Raw genomic sequence first — 14,639 nt, forward strand, 5'->3', positions numbered from 1 at the left:
CGTCCAGCTATCCCATCACCGACCAAGCCAACATACTCGCCGCTTTCACTCAACGACAACGGACAATATTCACGCCATTTCGACTTGGAAGATTTTACACACGATTCTGCTCATCATCACTATACCTACTTCGAGTACAAGATTCTCTAGGTCAGCTACCAACTTGCAGTCCGCTCCCTTGACAACGCCGGCAACCGCCTTCGACACGACTCCTGAAGCACGCTGAAGTGAGCGTATATTTTGCTTACAAAATTTTGGGTAAAAAAAGTCGCAGAAGCTGCCGCTTCCGCGATCGGGTCCACCAAGTCAAAGCTTTTACACTTTAACTCGAAGACAACAACCTCAGCAACAGGCCAGCGCGTCCGCCAGCCCATTGCGTCAACAGTTGCGACTCCGATACCAAGACACCATCAACACCAACTGGCCCAGTTGTGGCGCGCAAGGCACATTTTAAATTTGAAGCTACCGCACAACAGTTGCCCACTGGCGGTAGGAATCACACCCCCTTCAGCACCAACAGTAGTCACCCACTCTCGGCTTCCGTGAACTCCAAGTCACCCCTTTCTCGCCGATCGACGGTCAACTGCCAATTGCTTCCGTCAAACAAGCGACATCAAGTAGCAGCGCCGCGATCGCTCACGATTCCACCACGATCCCGCCCCCATGATTGCACATAATCAAGATCCAGAAAATGTCGCAGTCCTCCGATAGCCCTGCGAAAGGCACACGGAAGAAACATCAACTGAAACTTGGGCCTCACCACATACCCGACTTCCACACACCAATACCTCTCGGCTAGTATGCTTCCGTAGGCGTCTTGCCCTCAGAAGAACAAGCAAGCCCACTTCCAAGTCGTCCGGCGTCTCCACACACCCTACGTTTCACCGGACCGTTCTGCCACGCACTTGGAAGAAGACACTTAGTAGAATGCGCTCAAGATCCCCCCACACCCCCAAGGAAGTGTGAGATACTCACAACCCAGCGGGCACACGCCACAAGAACGTCCTCCCATCTCAAATCAAGGCTTGTGAAACCAAGTTCATCCTAGATAAGGAGTACGACAACTTGAAAAAACTATTTAAAATATAATGAACATTTCAAATCAAGGCGGAAACCTCTACCTAATATTCTCTGGGTGCTCGCTCGTCATGCCCATCTAGTTCATTGAGTAATAACTAGCATGGAGCTGTTCGTCTGCTAGGGCCGTGGTCCCAAGCAGGCCCAACGCGCTCCTGCACAATCTCCCCTCGACGCCTTCGCTAGAACTCTTCCAACCCATCCGCTCCTTTTTGCGTCGTCCACAAGCATGCCTCTACTACCATTTCCGACGCATTTGTCCCCATGACGTCTAGCGCTCGACTTCTGCAAGACGGACTATCCAAGGTACACATATATAGCCAGCCCATCGACGCTAGTCTGATACGTTGTACACGTCGCGGAGTTTGGCCAGCGGGACCTACGAAAGCCGTCGTGCAGGAGCGTATTCTGCGACGAATACAACGCACCACAACGATGTCCAGCATGCGCCCGATCGCGTGAAGTCGCTGCTCTTTGAACTCAACATCTTGGTCGGGATCGTCCCACATCACAATGAGGTCTGTCCGCGTCACGGGGCTCCACTGCATCGCCGACAGCACGGCGTTTTGGACTAGCCACGAGTGCTTGTTTTGCTTGGCAATGGTCGCGGCATAGGCAGCCGCAGCACACTGGGTTAACGCCATGTCTGGGTCTTTCTCCATTTCGAGGCACAGCGACCGCACAAAGAGGAGGACTGGGACCATGTGGAGCACCGTCCTAGACCACGATGCAAGCATGACAACATAACGATGTGAACGCTGCAAGGGCACCTCGTGATCGAGCGCGGGTCATGCCGCGCGCTGTCGTCCCGCACGAGTTGCTGAATCGTCACGTTCGAATCGTGACCTGTTTCGGTCCACACACGCACCAACGCCGCTTCGTCCACCTTCCATGGCTTGAGCGCGACGCTGCCGAGCGTCCCGAGGAACTCGAGCAGTTTGTGGATCTCTCCTGCCATCGTGATGAAGTCATGCAGTGGCATCTCCGACGCCGCCTCGACCAATACTTCCAACGACGTCGACAGCACGTCCAGCGATGCGACTTCGTGGAGCACATCGTCGTCGACCTGATGCGTGTTGAAGCTCAGCTGCTTGGTCATCTATCGCCGCCACGGACCATCAAGACGGACGAGAAACCGATGAGATGTTGGGGGTACCCTTGGGGACAGCGGAGTGGATGCCATGGCATCGTCGGTTAATGTGGCAGCTCGCCACCACTTGTGGCCGTAGAGCGGTCCTACCGCGGCCGTAACCACAGTCACCAGACCAGCAACCGTCCACATCACGTAGTTGTCTCGGTCGGCGCTCATCGAATCGGTCGTTGGCCAGATCCATTGCGCCAGCACATGCGCGACAACCTGTGCCACCGCCATGTTGAGCGATTTCGGAGTAATCAGTGTTACCAGTAAGCCACAGAGAATGCTGGCACGGAGCGCAATGTCCTGGGCAACTTGACTGGACCCTGCCGTCCCCAAATCCTTGGACAAAGACGATGTCGACCCTCTTTCACGCGAGCTCGTGGCCCCCGTCTGTGTGGCATGGTGGTAATCCACGGCGTCTTGTGGAGCATGGACGGTGTCGGCCGTGGGGGGCTGCTGCCGATCCACGAGATGCAGCTCCGCCGGGGACCACGGCGCGTTGTCTAACACGACTCCGCGTCCCAGAAGTTCCAGGACGCGGACTCGGTACGGGATGTCAAAGAACGGGTTCCCGAGGAGCGACAGGTCATGCAGGAGTGGAAGCGAGACCAAGTACGCTACTTCCCCCGTTGTTGGAATCGCGTTGTGGGCAAGGTCCAGCGTCTGCAAGGTAAACATTTTTTCGAGCCCTGACGTGGACATCAGGTGGTTGTGGCTCAGGTCCAACGACGCGACGGCGGCCAAGTAGCGATGGGCGCCGGCCACCGAGGTCAGCTGATTGTAGCTCACGTTGACGACGGTCAAGTGAGGACAGTTCTCCAAATGTGCCAGCGTTTGTAACTCGTTGTGGGCTACGTTGAGTGTGTGGAGCCGCGGGGCCAGAGTCAGGCTCGGGTCCAACTTCGACACGCCACACGCGACGAGCTCGAGGACTTTGAGTGCGCCCCACGTGCCGCTCGAACTGTCTTCGCCAAGCAGCGCTGCCAGCGATGGCACGGTCGTGCGCGACAAGTGCAGCTCGATGAGTTGTTTCCGCAACGCAGGGAGGTGGTGGATGTCGTTGAACGGAACACCGTCAACGTGGAGGTACAGCAACGAGCTAAAGATGGACAGGTTGCACGTGGACGGTAGCGGCATGGTGTCGGGCAATGCCTCGATGCTCAAATCGATAACGTGTAAGACGTAGCCAGCCAGCTTGAGTATGCGATTCGTCTTGGACATGCCTTGATTGACGTTGGTGCCGCTCAGCTCGCACGTCTTTTCGGTGGCGTCGTGGTCCCGCCGCGCTTGCCACTGCATGACGGCGCCATTGTCGGGGTGCCATGACGGTTGAAGCATGGCCAGGAAGCACCCTTCGAGGTAATGCAGACACGGAGGATTCAGCTTCACTTGGAGCCGTGGGTTACGAACGCGAAGAGATTTGGCATGCTGTTTGAGAAACATGTAGAAGCTCTCGAGAAAGGCCTTGCCTGGCATCAATAGAGCCTCTGGCGATGACGCTTGCGCGGATGGAGTAGATTTCTTCTTAGTGGGCTTGGGGTCGTGGACGCAACCCGCTGACGGCAGTGGTCTTGTTGACACTAAGGCTGTGGGGGATGGATTCGGAGACGACTCGGCCGAGCTACTGCTGGCACTGCTACTACTACTGCCGTCATCGTCAGCGATCTCATCTCCACTTGACGTCGCGTGGGAGTTGGTCTGTTGTGCGTGGTGGATGGAGCTTTTCGTGCGGTTTCGCATCGTGGTATCGACGTTGAGCGCGACTGCTTTTGACATTTCCTTGGTTAAGTGGTGAAGCTGATGCGACGGATTCACCATCTTCTCTTGGCGGTGAGGCAGTTCACCCGCAGACACGACATCAGCAGCCTTTATCGGCTCCATCCCCCGACTCTAGCCACTTGTGCTGTGACCTCTGCGTTTCTGACAGTTTCACGCTCATGGCATCTTATTCGGACGAAATGCAGCAACTTCTATTTAATTACAAGCACTACGGCATATGATAATATTCGAATATAATAACCTTCGGCTTATCCGGTTTGTCGAATCCTAAAGTTCTAAAATCGAGAATGCGAGGACAATTCGCGATATCGCCAACACGCTTTGAGCTCATGCCAGCCAGCTTGCTCAGGCTCGATACCTTCTACGTCGTAGAGAGCATCGCAACTTTATCGCATTCAAGCTGCAAAGGTATCCATCCATGCTTGGACCAAGAGTGGATGAAGGTTGGTCGAATTCCGCCCGACCACCAACGTCCACTTGGACGTGTAAATGTGAGTTTTTCGAGTCGCACAACAGACTGTTGGGGATCTCCATTGTCGCCACACACCACTGGATGTCGCGATGGGCTTCCCATTGTCGGCATAATCCCCTCTCTGCTGAAGGGAGTGTGGTTGTTGGCTAAGTTCGCGAGACCTTCCTGTGGCATTAGCTCAGGACGAGAAGACCTTGGCCTCGCCTGTGGAAAGTTCATTAGCCGTATCCAAACGTCGGCTTTGCTTGATGAAGGTCAGCGACGAGGCAGTGGTAATGCTTCAAGCGTCGATGCCAACTCGAAAGGTTCGTCTGCATTATTGATATACAATCTACGGTTGCCAGGCAAGCAATCGATATGCTTGGTCGGAACGGGCTAGAGCAAGCCGAGGTACTTTTTTGTGTAGTCGTCGGCGTCGTGGATTTGAAACTCGTACGCGTTGAAGATGACGCGGGAACTCAGCTGAAAGTCCTCGAGGTGATAGCGCGCGCCGTCGGGTTTCTTGTGTGGACCGCGTTCGAGGAACTTGCCGCTTACGATTCCAGAGTTGCGCTGCTCCGGCTCGTAGATGGACACTGTATCATCGGCGAGGTAAAACGCCACGATGAACTGCCGCGCGGCTTGTTCGCGCCGCGTTGAGACCATCTTGGCCGAGAAACGGAGCACTTTTCGATCGTTTTCAGACATCTTGATGAAGTCCTTTTTGGGCACTTTCGGCACCAAATGCGTGACCGACCCCAGCGAATCTATACACAGGATGCGTCATGACCCAGCCGCCCTCCTGGAAGCGAGGGGTTGGTGTTATCTTACCTTCCTCCGTCCCATACCCAGTGTACGGAGGTGGATCGGGCTTCTTCTTCTCCTGCCGTGGCTCTTCGTGGTACATGGGCGGCGCCAGCTGGACGCCCCACGTGTCGGCATAATACTTTCGTGTGTACACGTCGGCGTCGACGAGCTTGACGGGCCGGCTGAACACATTGATCACGGCGCCGACGTACAGGTCTTCTTCATTGAAGTAAGCGGACCGGCCAGTGGGCTCCTCGACGCCTCGATCTTGTTCGTCGTGGATTGCACCTTCCCACTGTTTGAGGAGCCGGCAGCGCGAGAGCAGGAGCGGGAACGGGTCGCGCCCCGAGTTGGGCTTCTCGACCTCCTTGATTTCGATCGTGTCGTCTTCCAAAAAATAATTCAAACTGTACGCCATCAAGTCGCCGTACAGCTTGTCGCGGTCGTCGTACTCGCATTTGAAGTTGAGCACCTTGCGGCAATTTTCCAAAAACTTTTTCTTCTTCATGCTCTGGAGACCGTGGTTCCCCAACGTGGCTTCCATGAACGTCTTGAGCGCGCTGTTCTTTTTCCCGTAGAAATGACCGACTTCGCCACCGCACAACTTGGCGATTTCCTGCCGACTCAATGTGTATTCATCCTTGGGAATGTCAATGTCAGGATGGAGGTCCATGCCGTGCTCCGAGTAGTACGCCCGTGTCCACGCGTCGCAACTGTACAACTTGAAAATGCGACCGTAGATCGGAAAGTGCATGCCCACGTAGATGTCTTCCATTTTGTAGTGGCCGCCGTTGTTGGGCTTTTGGAGCTTGCCGCGTTTGAGGAACGTACCCTGGGGCAGCCCGCTGTTGGCGACCTTGTTCTCAATGATCTCGATGGTGTCGTCGGTAAGGTAGAGCAAGATCATGCTTTTGCGAAGCCGGAACAATTCGGACGGACTTTCGTCGACTGTTTCTTCGAAGAACGCGTAGAACCGCAGCACTTTGGTCACGTTCGCAGGGGCAAAAACGCTCTCGTCTTTCATCGTCAGCTCGCTCCCAAACTCCCGCGCCGTCGTAGAGAACCGATCGGGGTCACCACGTTTGTCGGCGCGAGTGGCCAAGATACTCGGGGATTGGGGCAACGAGCTGTCAATGCGCATGCCCTCAACTATCTTGAACTTCTGCTGCTTGCCATCGTTGCCAACCTTGGCGTGGTAGTTGCCTCGACCAAGGATGGGGTTACTTTTTTGGAACACATGCTCTGCCATGACAGCCTGGAGCGTCAAATGGCGGGGGTGGCGGGGAAAGGCGGCCGGGGGTGTGGTCGCAGAGTGTCGTTGGGGAGTTGCGCCCAAGTGCACTTTGCTATGTTTAGATTCCATCGATGCCATTGGCCAACGATGATTTAACCGTTTCAGAATCAACCAATCAGTCGTATTCATGTATTTTAGCCAATCAATGGGTTTCAAAAGTCAAGCCAATCAAGTGGCATCCGGATAATCTTCGTTGAGTCCAGTCCGTGCCAAGTCGGCCGTTCGAAGATGGACACTGCATCATTCCCGGGTCCGATCGGCGAAGGGAAATCCGACGGCAACGCCACGGAAGTCTCGGCAGCGGCACATGCATGGCGACTCGAAAAGCGACGATCCAAGTATGTCAAGGCGAGGCAATTCCTTGAAGAGCAGTACGCAGAGACGGGTGTTGAATGCCCTGTCCGGTCACTCGAAGGCTTGACGTTCGCAACGTGGAAAGACTTTCACGATTTGCTGCACGAGTACATGAAGGAGACGAACCAAACGTACATCTCGCGCGACTCCAAGACGACTGTGCGGTACAACGCCGAGCAGATCAGGCGTAAGGTCAAGCAGTTTGCGCCTGTGCCTGTTGAGTTCACGCATGCCCGCATCCGGTGCGTTCGATCGTCACGTCGACAGGATTCAGACATGCTATTACATAGGTTCGATTGCAAGCATTCGCACTCGAACATGTCGAAGAACATGAACTTGTTCGAGACGAAAGAAGCGGTCGTCGACGGCGCCTCCACCGCAGGTGCTGTCGACAATGCAAATGACGATGCCACGTTCGTGCCTGCAAACCCCAAGCGGAAAGCGCGCGACGGTGCATTTTACAGCGCCTGTCCTGTCAAGATGCACGTGCAGGTTCACAAGGTCCCGTCATCCCTCGTGGACGAGTGGCGCGTCGTCGTCACCAAGCACGTGCGTGCCCTCCCTTCCATTCTCATCGGTTGGGACTTTGCGGGGGTGGTGTAGGTGCATGTGCACAACCACGACTTGGGCACAGGGCTTTTTACCGACCCATTGCAAGACCTGTCGGCACACACGCTGCCGCAACTTCTCGGTCCCCATCGAACGTTGACAAGTGGGGCCCTTCCTTTGCATCTGGATGAGTCCAAACGGCATCGCGCGTTCAGCGACTTGTTTGAGTTTTTCGCAGCGTACCAATCATCACGGTATGTGGCATGGTGACGGAGCAGCTTTTGACTCAAGTCATGCGTCAGGAACGACGACGCTGAGTTTCACAGGCGATATGCGACCATGCATTCGATCATTTTCCAATGTCTTGGCGAAGACTTGGGCAATGGCGGCAACACTGCCACTACGGAGAGTGCGGTCGCTCAATTTCTCGCATTACTCAAGCCACCACCTGCATTCATTTCGAATGAGAACGCCACTGCACGACACACAAGCTCCATGCACAAGCCCCCGCACATGGCCGCGCCCTTCATGTCCCTCTCGTCAAGTAGCGCTGGTCAGCATCAGCAACAGCACCAGTATCAGCTTTAAAAACTGATGTGCACGGCTTCTTCGGGCGTAATTCGCCACGTTGTGTACTACACACTCAACGCGAACGTCAGTCGGGCGAAATCACGTAGGAAGCAACAGCTTTGACAGCCATGCACACATCATGGACCATGCCCGTACCCGCCTAAACTCGTCCATAAACCCAAGCGATGGAATGGGAATCTCCTTGTGAGTATGGCCGTTCGGGCACAGCCCCCGCTCCTTGTCGCCGAGTTCGCCAATGTAAAACTGCTTGAGGTACCTAGGCGCGGAGGGTGTGGGAACGGGTCCCATGTGGTGCCATACCGGAACGACGCTTTGGACGCGTGAAAGACTTCAAACATGCCGACACAATCGACGTTGAGTGCCTCCTTCGGAATGAGCTCGGACCCGCCTGGGTGCTCGGGCAGCCACCGCGTGATATCCAGGACCATGCCGTCCATGATAAGCCAAAACTCGTTGCCGACAAGGTTGCGCTCCACGACGTAACTGTACTTGATAGCTTGTTTCCGCACACGGGATTCAAATTCGCCCATCTTCATGCGGCACAAATCCTCGAGCCCCTACAGCCGTATACGTGCATGAGGTCTCCAATGCCATGACGTTGACACCAACCTGACAGCCGACGGTGCGCGCGGCATGCAGTAGTCCATCGGTAAAGTGCGGATCGAACTGAAATGTCTCGTCAGGGTGCAGTGCCACGTGCTCCAGGTACAGTAACACGCGATCAAATGTAAGGCAGTCCACGTCGACGTGAACGACGCTCTCCTTGTCCTTGTGGACGCCGTGGCCGGCCATGACGGCGGACGTGAGCTTGATGCACGGCCACAAGAGTTTCTTTTTGACGGGGAACATCTCGTCATCGTTTGTGTACACATCGACGACAGACCCCTTGTATGACGGTGGCAGGGCTTGGTCGGTGTCGGTGGGGTTGTCGTGAAACAAATCGTACTCTTCGCTGTCGGGATTCTCCTTGACGAGAAAAATCGCCGTCGTTGCGGCGTCCACGCGTCCTCGAAACACGTAAGGCATGGTGAATTCGGTTTCGTTGGGATCGTGGCCTTCCAGATGCACCACTCGAAGAAAGAAGGGACGGTCGTCGTCGTCGGTCATGCGCAATACCACACGTTCGTTTTCCGTCAGGATTTTACCGTGTCCAAGCTGGGCGAGTCGCGATTTGACGGCGGAAACGTCCACAACGATGGAATCGGCACCGCCTTCAGTGCTGACAAGGGGACGGATTTCAAACGTGATGGATGCTGCCAGTGGGTCTTGCGTTGGATTATACCATCGCCACGTCGCCTCTTGGCCGTCACACAATTCCAGGTTGATCAATTGCTCAGCGCTGCACCAGATTGCGTCCTCAGGAACTTCGTCGAGGAAGCACACTTGGGACACAAACTGGGCATAAGTTCGGGGATACACGAACAACGACTCGGAGGATTGGGGTGGAGCATGCGATGGGTGCAGGAAGACACAAAACGGCGCATTGTGTTCGTACTCTTGCGCACGGAACGTTTGCGTTGGCGATAGCGACGCCTGCATGTTTTTGAGGAAGGCCGCATGCGTCGGCAGGCGGAACTCACCCGCTTGGTTGTTGTTGGCAACCCACGGCATGCTCGTGATATGGGCCTTCGTTTTCCGAGTATCCGGGTATCCGGATAAACACCGCGCTTCAATCGAACAAACGCGCGCATTTTCAGGTGTGGATCGGTCGGCGCGGCGTGGAGCTGCTGCATGCGGAGTGGAGAAGAAGTCACCACGATAGGACACGAGCGCATGAAGCATGTCGTTATGGCGTGGAAGGAGCGAACCTTCATCAAGCAACAACGACGACATCAACTTCTGGTGTCGGAAGCGTACTGTGAACTGATGGCGCTCGTCAACGCATTGATGGCGTGGAAGGTGCGTCGTAAGCCGTCCGTTTGCATGCATATTTGAGGCGTATGAAAGATGTCATGTGAATGGTAGGGTTATTTGAAGTGCCGTCGACACCAACGACGACAAAGATTCCCACGCTTTGACTTGTTCGCGTTCTGTCGATGGGTCCGATATCGAGGTGCGATGCCTCCTGCACACAGTTGATGTCCCCCTCTCTGCCTTGACTACGTACATGGATGTCATCTCAAATGGCTACCAATACTAGATATGTGCAGAATACGTCGTCTACATGATATCCTTGCCCTTCGTCACATGCGCGCTCGATTCCTCTATACTTCGTTTCGATCGTGGAAAACGTCCATGAAGATTCGTCGTGTCCGGGTGCACCGTTTTCTCGTACATTTCTTCTTGTTTTGGAAGGGCCAAGTATGTGCAAGAAGTTCAATGGAATTCATCACGTCACTTGCGACTTGAACACTGAACAGGTACCAAAGAAGCAAGTAATCCTTCGCTCGACGGTGATTCCTCTTGCGTCCTCACACCGACACTGGGAACATGCAAGCACCGCAAAGCATCACCACATTACATTTTGGCAGGTACTGCGTATTTTTCTCCGTTCTATACCCGAATGTGACCTACCGTCGGGCTTAGCACATGATGGTTCGTCGCGTGTTTACTCCATGGAAAGCCGCGACCAAATGGAGTCGCTGGATATGTCAACACCTTGAAGGTTCATACAACCGGTGGCTTGTCACGCGAATATGGCACCTGTGGAAAACCAAGATCACCCGCACATTGTTCGCACGCCTCAGTCTTCATCGCAGTCGACATTGGGCAACCCAACACCTGCTACGACGAATGTGGTCCTCTTGGCAGCACGCTCTCCAACGGCGCCGTGCCGTTGCGATGGCCGTTCGTACGTATTGCAGTAACAATCAGCGACGCATGAAGCACAAATCATTTTGTGGTTGGACCTATCTTTCCCGTCGTACACGACTGGTAAGAAGATGGCGTGTTTGTGCGTGGAGATACACGTGGTATTGACTTCGTTGCAACGATTTAGATTCGACTGTGGCAATCTGCTAAAGCCGTTGCAGCACTGCACCATGCGTGGCGTTCCTGGCGTTTGTATTTGTACCTTCAGCTGAGCAAGTACACCGCAGATCAAATGCACTATCAACATTCTTGTCGGCGCGCGTTCAGTCAGTGGAAAGCCTATCCTTCTGCATGTCGCGATGCTAGGAATCAGTAGGGTGTATATCGATACGTTTGGGCACCTCGAATGCTCTATTCACGATGAGTGTTGTCGATAGGGCGTTGATATCTGCTCAAAATCTCAAGCGATTGATATTTTTGAGATGGAAAAGAACAGTCGTTGACTTGGAAGCGTTCCGAATTTCCAGTCTGGACCAATACCTCCAAGATCACCACGTACGTACCACAGCGATAGAGCAGTGGCTGTCCAGCTGGACAAAACGCTTGCTCACTTTTTACGATGTCATCCGAACTTGGCATCATGTGTCGTGTCGGTAGGTGCTGGTGCAGCAAAGGTTCCTATATCTTTGGGCATTGGAAACTCGACGGGTCTTGGACGCGACACGACTCTTTTGGTACTCTAAATGCACAAAATCAGTATTCCGACGGTGGGTGGACCACACGCTGGGCGCCCAACAAAGGCGTGCTGCTGAGGACCTTGCAACAGTCGCCCATAGCTTCCGCATGCTTCGGCAAGCGATTTCCTGTTGGCAGTCCCGCCCAACGAAACGATTAAAATGGCATCGAGCAAAGGTATAGTGTCCTCGATGCCCATCGTTTCAAAGGAAACACTTCTCATTGCGTCGATTACAGGCTCACCACAGCCACAAATTGAAGTCGACTGCGTGGGTTTTGTGGAGAACTTACCGACGGCGCATGACGATTCAAATGTACACAACTTTGGCAGAGTCGAAAGCGCGACAGGCGACCTTGAGCAAGTTCATCCTGCGCCTGTCCAAGGATGTTAAGCACGCAGGTATCAATCCTAATGCGCGGCGCTAATATTTCTCGTTCGGACCTAAATGCTGTCGAGTGATTCTAGTTTGCTCGTGCGTTCCGCGGTACGTTATTTCAAAGACGTGGACGCAATGGACTTCGTTGCACGCTTCGATTCGCGCTCAACGAAACATGCAGATGAACGTACGTCGTCTAGCTTTCGCTGAATCTGCCAACATAAGGCGTACGAGAGATGATCCTACCGTGAATAGGTCTTTCGACGATGGAAATACGTATATTTGACGAAAAAGTGCGGCAAGATCGCAATGCCATTCCACAAGCCTTTCTACCAGCATCAGTTAACGTCTTCGACGAACCCGCTTCGTCCACGAAGGCCTTGGCGGGGCTGAATGCGCGGAAGCCATTCGTGAAAACTTCCATCGCAACAATATGTTCCAGGCAAAATCTGGTAAGCAAGTCGAGGAGTGTGTGCGAACAGTTTTTTTATCTTGCAAAAACCAATTTGACAGGCGTCTACGCCCCAACTTGTTGAGAAACGGCTAGGACAAGTTGACGCCGTCGGACGGTGGTCAGGGTTTGTCAAGTCGCAGCGCAGGACCGAGTCTCGAACAAATGGCGGGCAAGTGGGTGAAAACGACGGTGTGAGCTTGCTTTGCCTTAGCAGGGCCTCGAAGACAGTCCCAGTCAAGGTCCCGCCCTTCTCGGGGTGGCGTTCGAGGGAAAAGGGAAGGGTATGACTGTCCAGTTCATCCAGAACAATGCGTTGAGACAGCCTCCCTCAGCATTCACCAAGATCGACAAAGCGACGTCACGCACGTATCGACGAGTACACATCTGCGGCAACCATGTAATCGCACCCGGCGATAACTTTCGGCGCCGTCCGTCGTGGCGTTCGGCTTCCACGGTCATTGTTCCGTAAATGACTTGTTCTCGGGCACATCAAAGTCCCTTGCGGGAATCCAACACCACGTTCTTCGGCTGAAGTCGCGGTGGATGATGTGAACCCAATTTAAATAGGCCAATGCTCTCGCCACGTTGGCCACAACCTTGATTTCGTCGATCCGAAATGGGGTTGGTACGTTGCAAGAACGACGCCGGATCGCACTGGTCTATGATTTCTGCGATGCCCTGGATATCGCTCAGCGACGACCACGCAACCCCGCGCAACTGGCCAATGTGCGAGCAAGTCAGCCGCCCAAGGAGCTGGAGTTCCTCGACAAATAACATTTGCGTTTGGACACCACTTTGACGGTGTGGCAACAGTTTCTGATCGCAACGGACTCGTTGGCATAAACACCGAGCCAAACTTCGCCCCACGCGCCTTTCGCCAGCAAGATCTTGTACCCGATGTCCCTCTGGTCGATATTCCACAGAGTCAGCACCGCCAAGGACCCTCCGGCAGCCCACCGCTCACCGAGTTCCAGCAACCGTGTCGAACCTGTAAGCGTGCGGCAACCCGACATGGACCGTCGACGTTGTTGTGGTTGCTGCGCTGCTGTTCCCTTGTTTTCGCTCGCTGGTGTTGTTGTAATCGGAATATCCGTGGAACGATGGGGTTGTTGCCGTCTCGGGAGCGGCCGAAGTGCTGTTGTCGTCATTATAGCTGTTGCGTTGGCGGCTCCAGACCCCCATCCGCCATCGCCAACCTCACCAAGAGCGTCGGATGCAGGCGTCGGCGTTGTTGCCGTTACTAGTGGAAGGGTGATCGTATCTACGACATCACGACCTCATGTCAATGGCGAACGGGTGAAAGGAAAACGTCACCTGTGACACTAACCGAGATGTTGGCTCAGCAGCAATGCCTGGGAGTCCTGGACAGCAGTGCACGATATCGCGTGGAATGACTCGATTGCGACGAGAATCCCTGTCTCGATGGTGTGGTGGCTCAGACCGAGTGCATTCAACGATATTTGAACGACCGTTTGGACATTTGACACGTCGAGATCGTGCATCCGCCGCACTTGTTACAAGAGCGCATGAAACGATGAGGTCGTCGACAGCTCCAAGCAGCCAACGCGCGACAACGTACAATGCAGTCATGTTGGAGTTGAATGGGACGCTGACGACGCTCGTGGTCGTGGTCGGGTTCCCGCTGAGCAAGCAACAATGGCCACGACGAGATATTATCATCAGCGCGCTTGGCGGTGTCCTTGCGAGTAACGCTTCGCTTGAATGAGGCGGGGTCCGTCGGAGTCCGCACTGCTTTTTACGAGCCCTTGTTACGACAGAAGACTGTGTGCGTGGCGAACAGTAGCCGCCGCCGTTGACGTCGATGTTGCTGGCAGTGAGGACATCAACGTTGCCGACGTCTTCTTGGGACCCGTATGGGCATGTGATACGGTTGCGGCCATGATTCACACAAGTACAAGGATGTTCATGACGGTACTGCGCTTCCCGTCAAAGCTTTGGACAGGAGAATGTGGCGTTGGTGTCGCAGAGGTGGGCAATTTGATCAGAAACACAATTTTGACGAGGATAGACATGCCGTAAACTCCACGCCGTCTCGCCCAACAGCCACATCCTGCAATCAACCCACACTACCCCACGACTACAAGCGGTTGCCGTGTCGATGGACGCCGCGCCGTTACTACTGAACCGCGAGATGAACGTGGAAGGTGGATGAATTGACGAGTTCGTCCGTCTCACTTCTTGCTCGCACAGCGTCATGATTGCTGTCACCCGATGGACATGGTGGAAGTGTCCCCATTCTTCATGCTTACAATGGGGTGCAC

At 54.4% G+C, this 14,639-nt stretch overlaps 5 protein-coding genes across 6 annotated transcripts; 2 read left to right on the plus strand and 3 right to left on the minus strand.

The window, feature by feature from the left end:
* Window positions 1–1,360: 1,360 nt before the first annotated feature.
* On the minus strand, window positions 1,361–4,132 carry H310_12003 (hypothetical protein). The gene is made up of 5 exons (XM_008878903.1): window positions 2,480–4,132; window positions 2,234–2,434; window positions 1,848–2,176; window positions 1,506–1,794; window positions 1,361–1,456 (listed from the first exon to the last, which is right to left on the minus strand). The coding sequence occupies exons 1-5, from the start codon at window positions 4,094–4,096 to the stop codon at window positions 1,412–1,414; spliced, it is 2,481 nt and encodes an 826-aa protein (XP_008877125.1). The 5' UTR covers window positions 4,097–4,132; the 3' UTR covers window positions 1,361–1,411.
* A 625-nt stretch (window positions 4,133–4,757) lies between these two features.
* H310_12004 (hypothetical protein) lies at window positions 4,758–6,589 on the minus strand. The gene is made up of 2 exons (XM_008878904.1): window positions 5,277–6,589; window positions 4,758–5,212 (listed from the first exon to the last, which is right to left on the minus strand). The coding sequence occupies exons 1-2, from the start codon at window positions 6,499–6,501 to the stop codon at window positions 4,842–4,844; spliced, it is 1,596 nt and encodes a 531-aa protein (XP_008877126.1). The 5' UTR covers window positions 6,502–6,589; the 3' UTR covers window positions 4,758–4,841.
* A 185-nt stretch (window positions 6,590–6,774) lies between these two features.
* H310_12005 (hypothetical protein) lies at window positions 6,775–7,719 on the plus strand (the record flags this gene model as incomplete). Its single annotated transcript, XM_008878905.1, has 3 exons — window positions 6,775–7,142; window positions 7,191–7,449; window positions 7,504–7,719. The coding sequence occupies 3 exons, from the start codon at window positions 6,775–6,777 to the stop codon at window positions 7,717–7,719; spliced, it is 843 nt and encodes a 280-aa protein (XP_008877127.1).
* Window positions 7,720–7,816: 97 nt separating this feature from the next.
* On the minus strand, window positions 7,817–9,671 carry H310_12006 (hypothetical protein). Its single transcript, XM_008878906.1, has 4 exons — window positions 8,650–9,671; window positions 8,341–8,597; window positions 8,176–8,296; window positions 7,817–8,084 (listed from the first exon to the last, which is right to left on the minus strand). Exons 1-4 carry the CDS (start codon window positions 9,649–9,651, stop codon window positions 8,034–8,036), a joined length of 1,431 nt encoding a protein of 476 aa, XP_008877128.1. The 5' UTR covers window positions 9,652–9,671; the 3' UTR covers window positions 7,817–8,033.
* Window positions 9,672–12,481: 2,810 nt separating this feature from the next.
* On the plus strand, window positions 12,482–14,589 carry H310_12007. Of its 2 annotated transcripts, XM_008878907.1 has the most exons (3): window positions 12,482–12,638; window positions 12,690–14,522; window positions 14,569–14,589. In XM_008878907.1, the coding sequence occupies exon 2, from the start codon at window positions 13,255–13,257 to the stop codon at window positions 13,675–13,677; it is 423 nt and encodes a 140-aa protein (XP_008877129.1). In that variant the 5' UTR covers window positions 12,482–12,638; window positions 12,690–13,254; the 3' UTR covers window positions 13,678–14,522; window positions 14,569–14,589. The 2 variants fall into 2 exon arrangements, with proteins under 2 accessions (XP_008877129.1, XP_008877130.1); XM_008878908.1 differs by having other exon boundaries at window positions 12,482–14,522.
* Window positions 14,590–14,639: the final 50 nt, after the last annotated feature.

This window comes from Aphanomyces invadans (assembly GCF_000520115.1).
Source record: "Aphanomyces invadans strain NJM9701 unplaced genomic scaffold supercont1.35, whole genome shotgun sequence".
In the NCBI taxonomy this organism is placed as follows: domain Eukaryota; phylum Oomycota; class Saprolegniomycetes; order Saprolegniales; family Verrucalvaceae; genus Aphanomyces; species Aphanomyces invadans.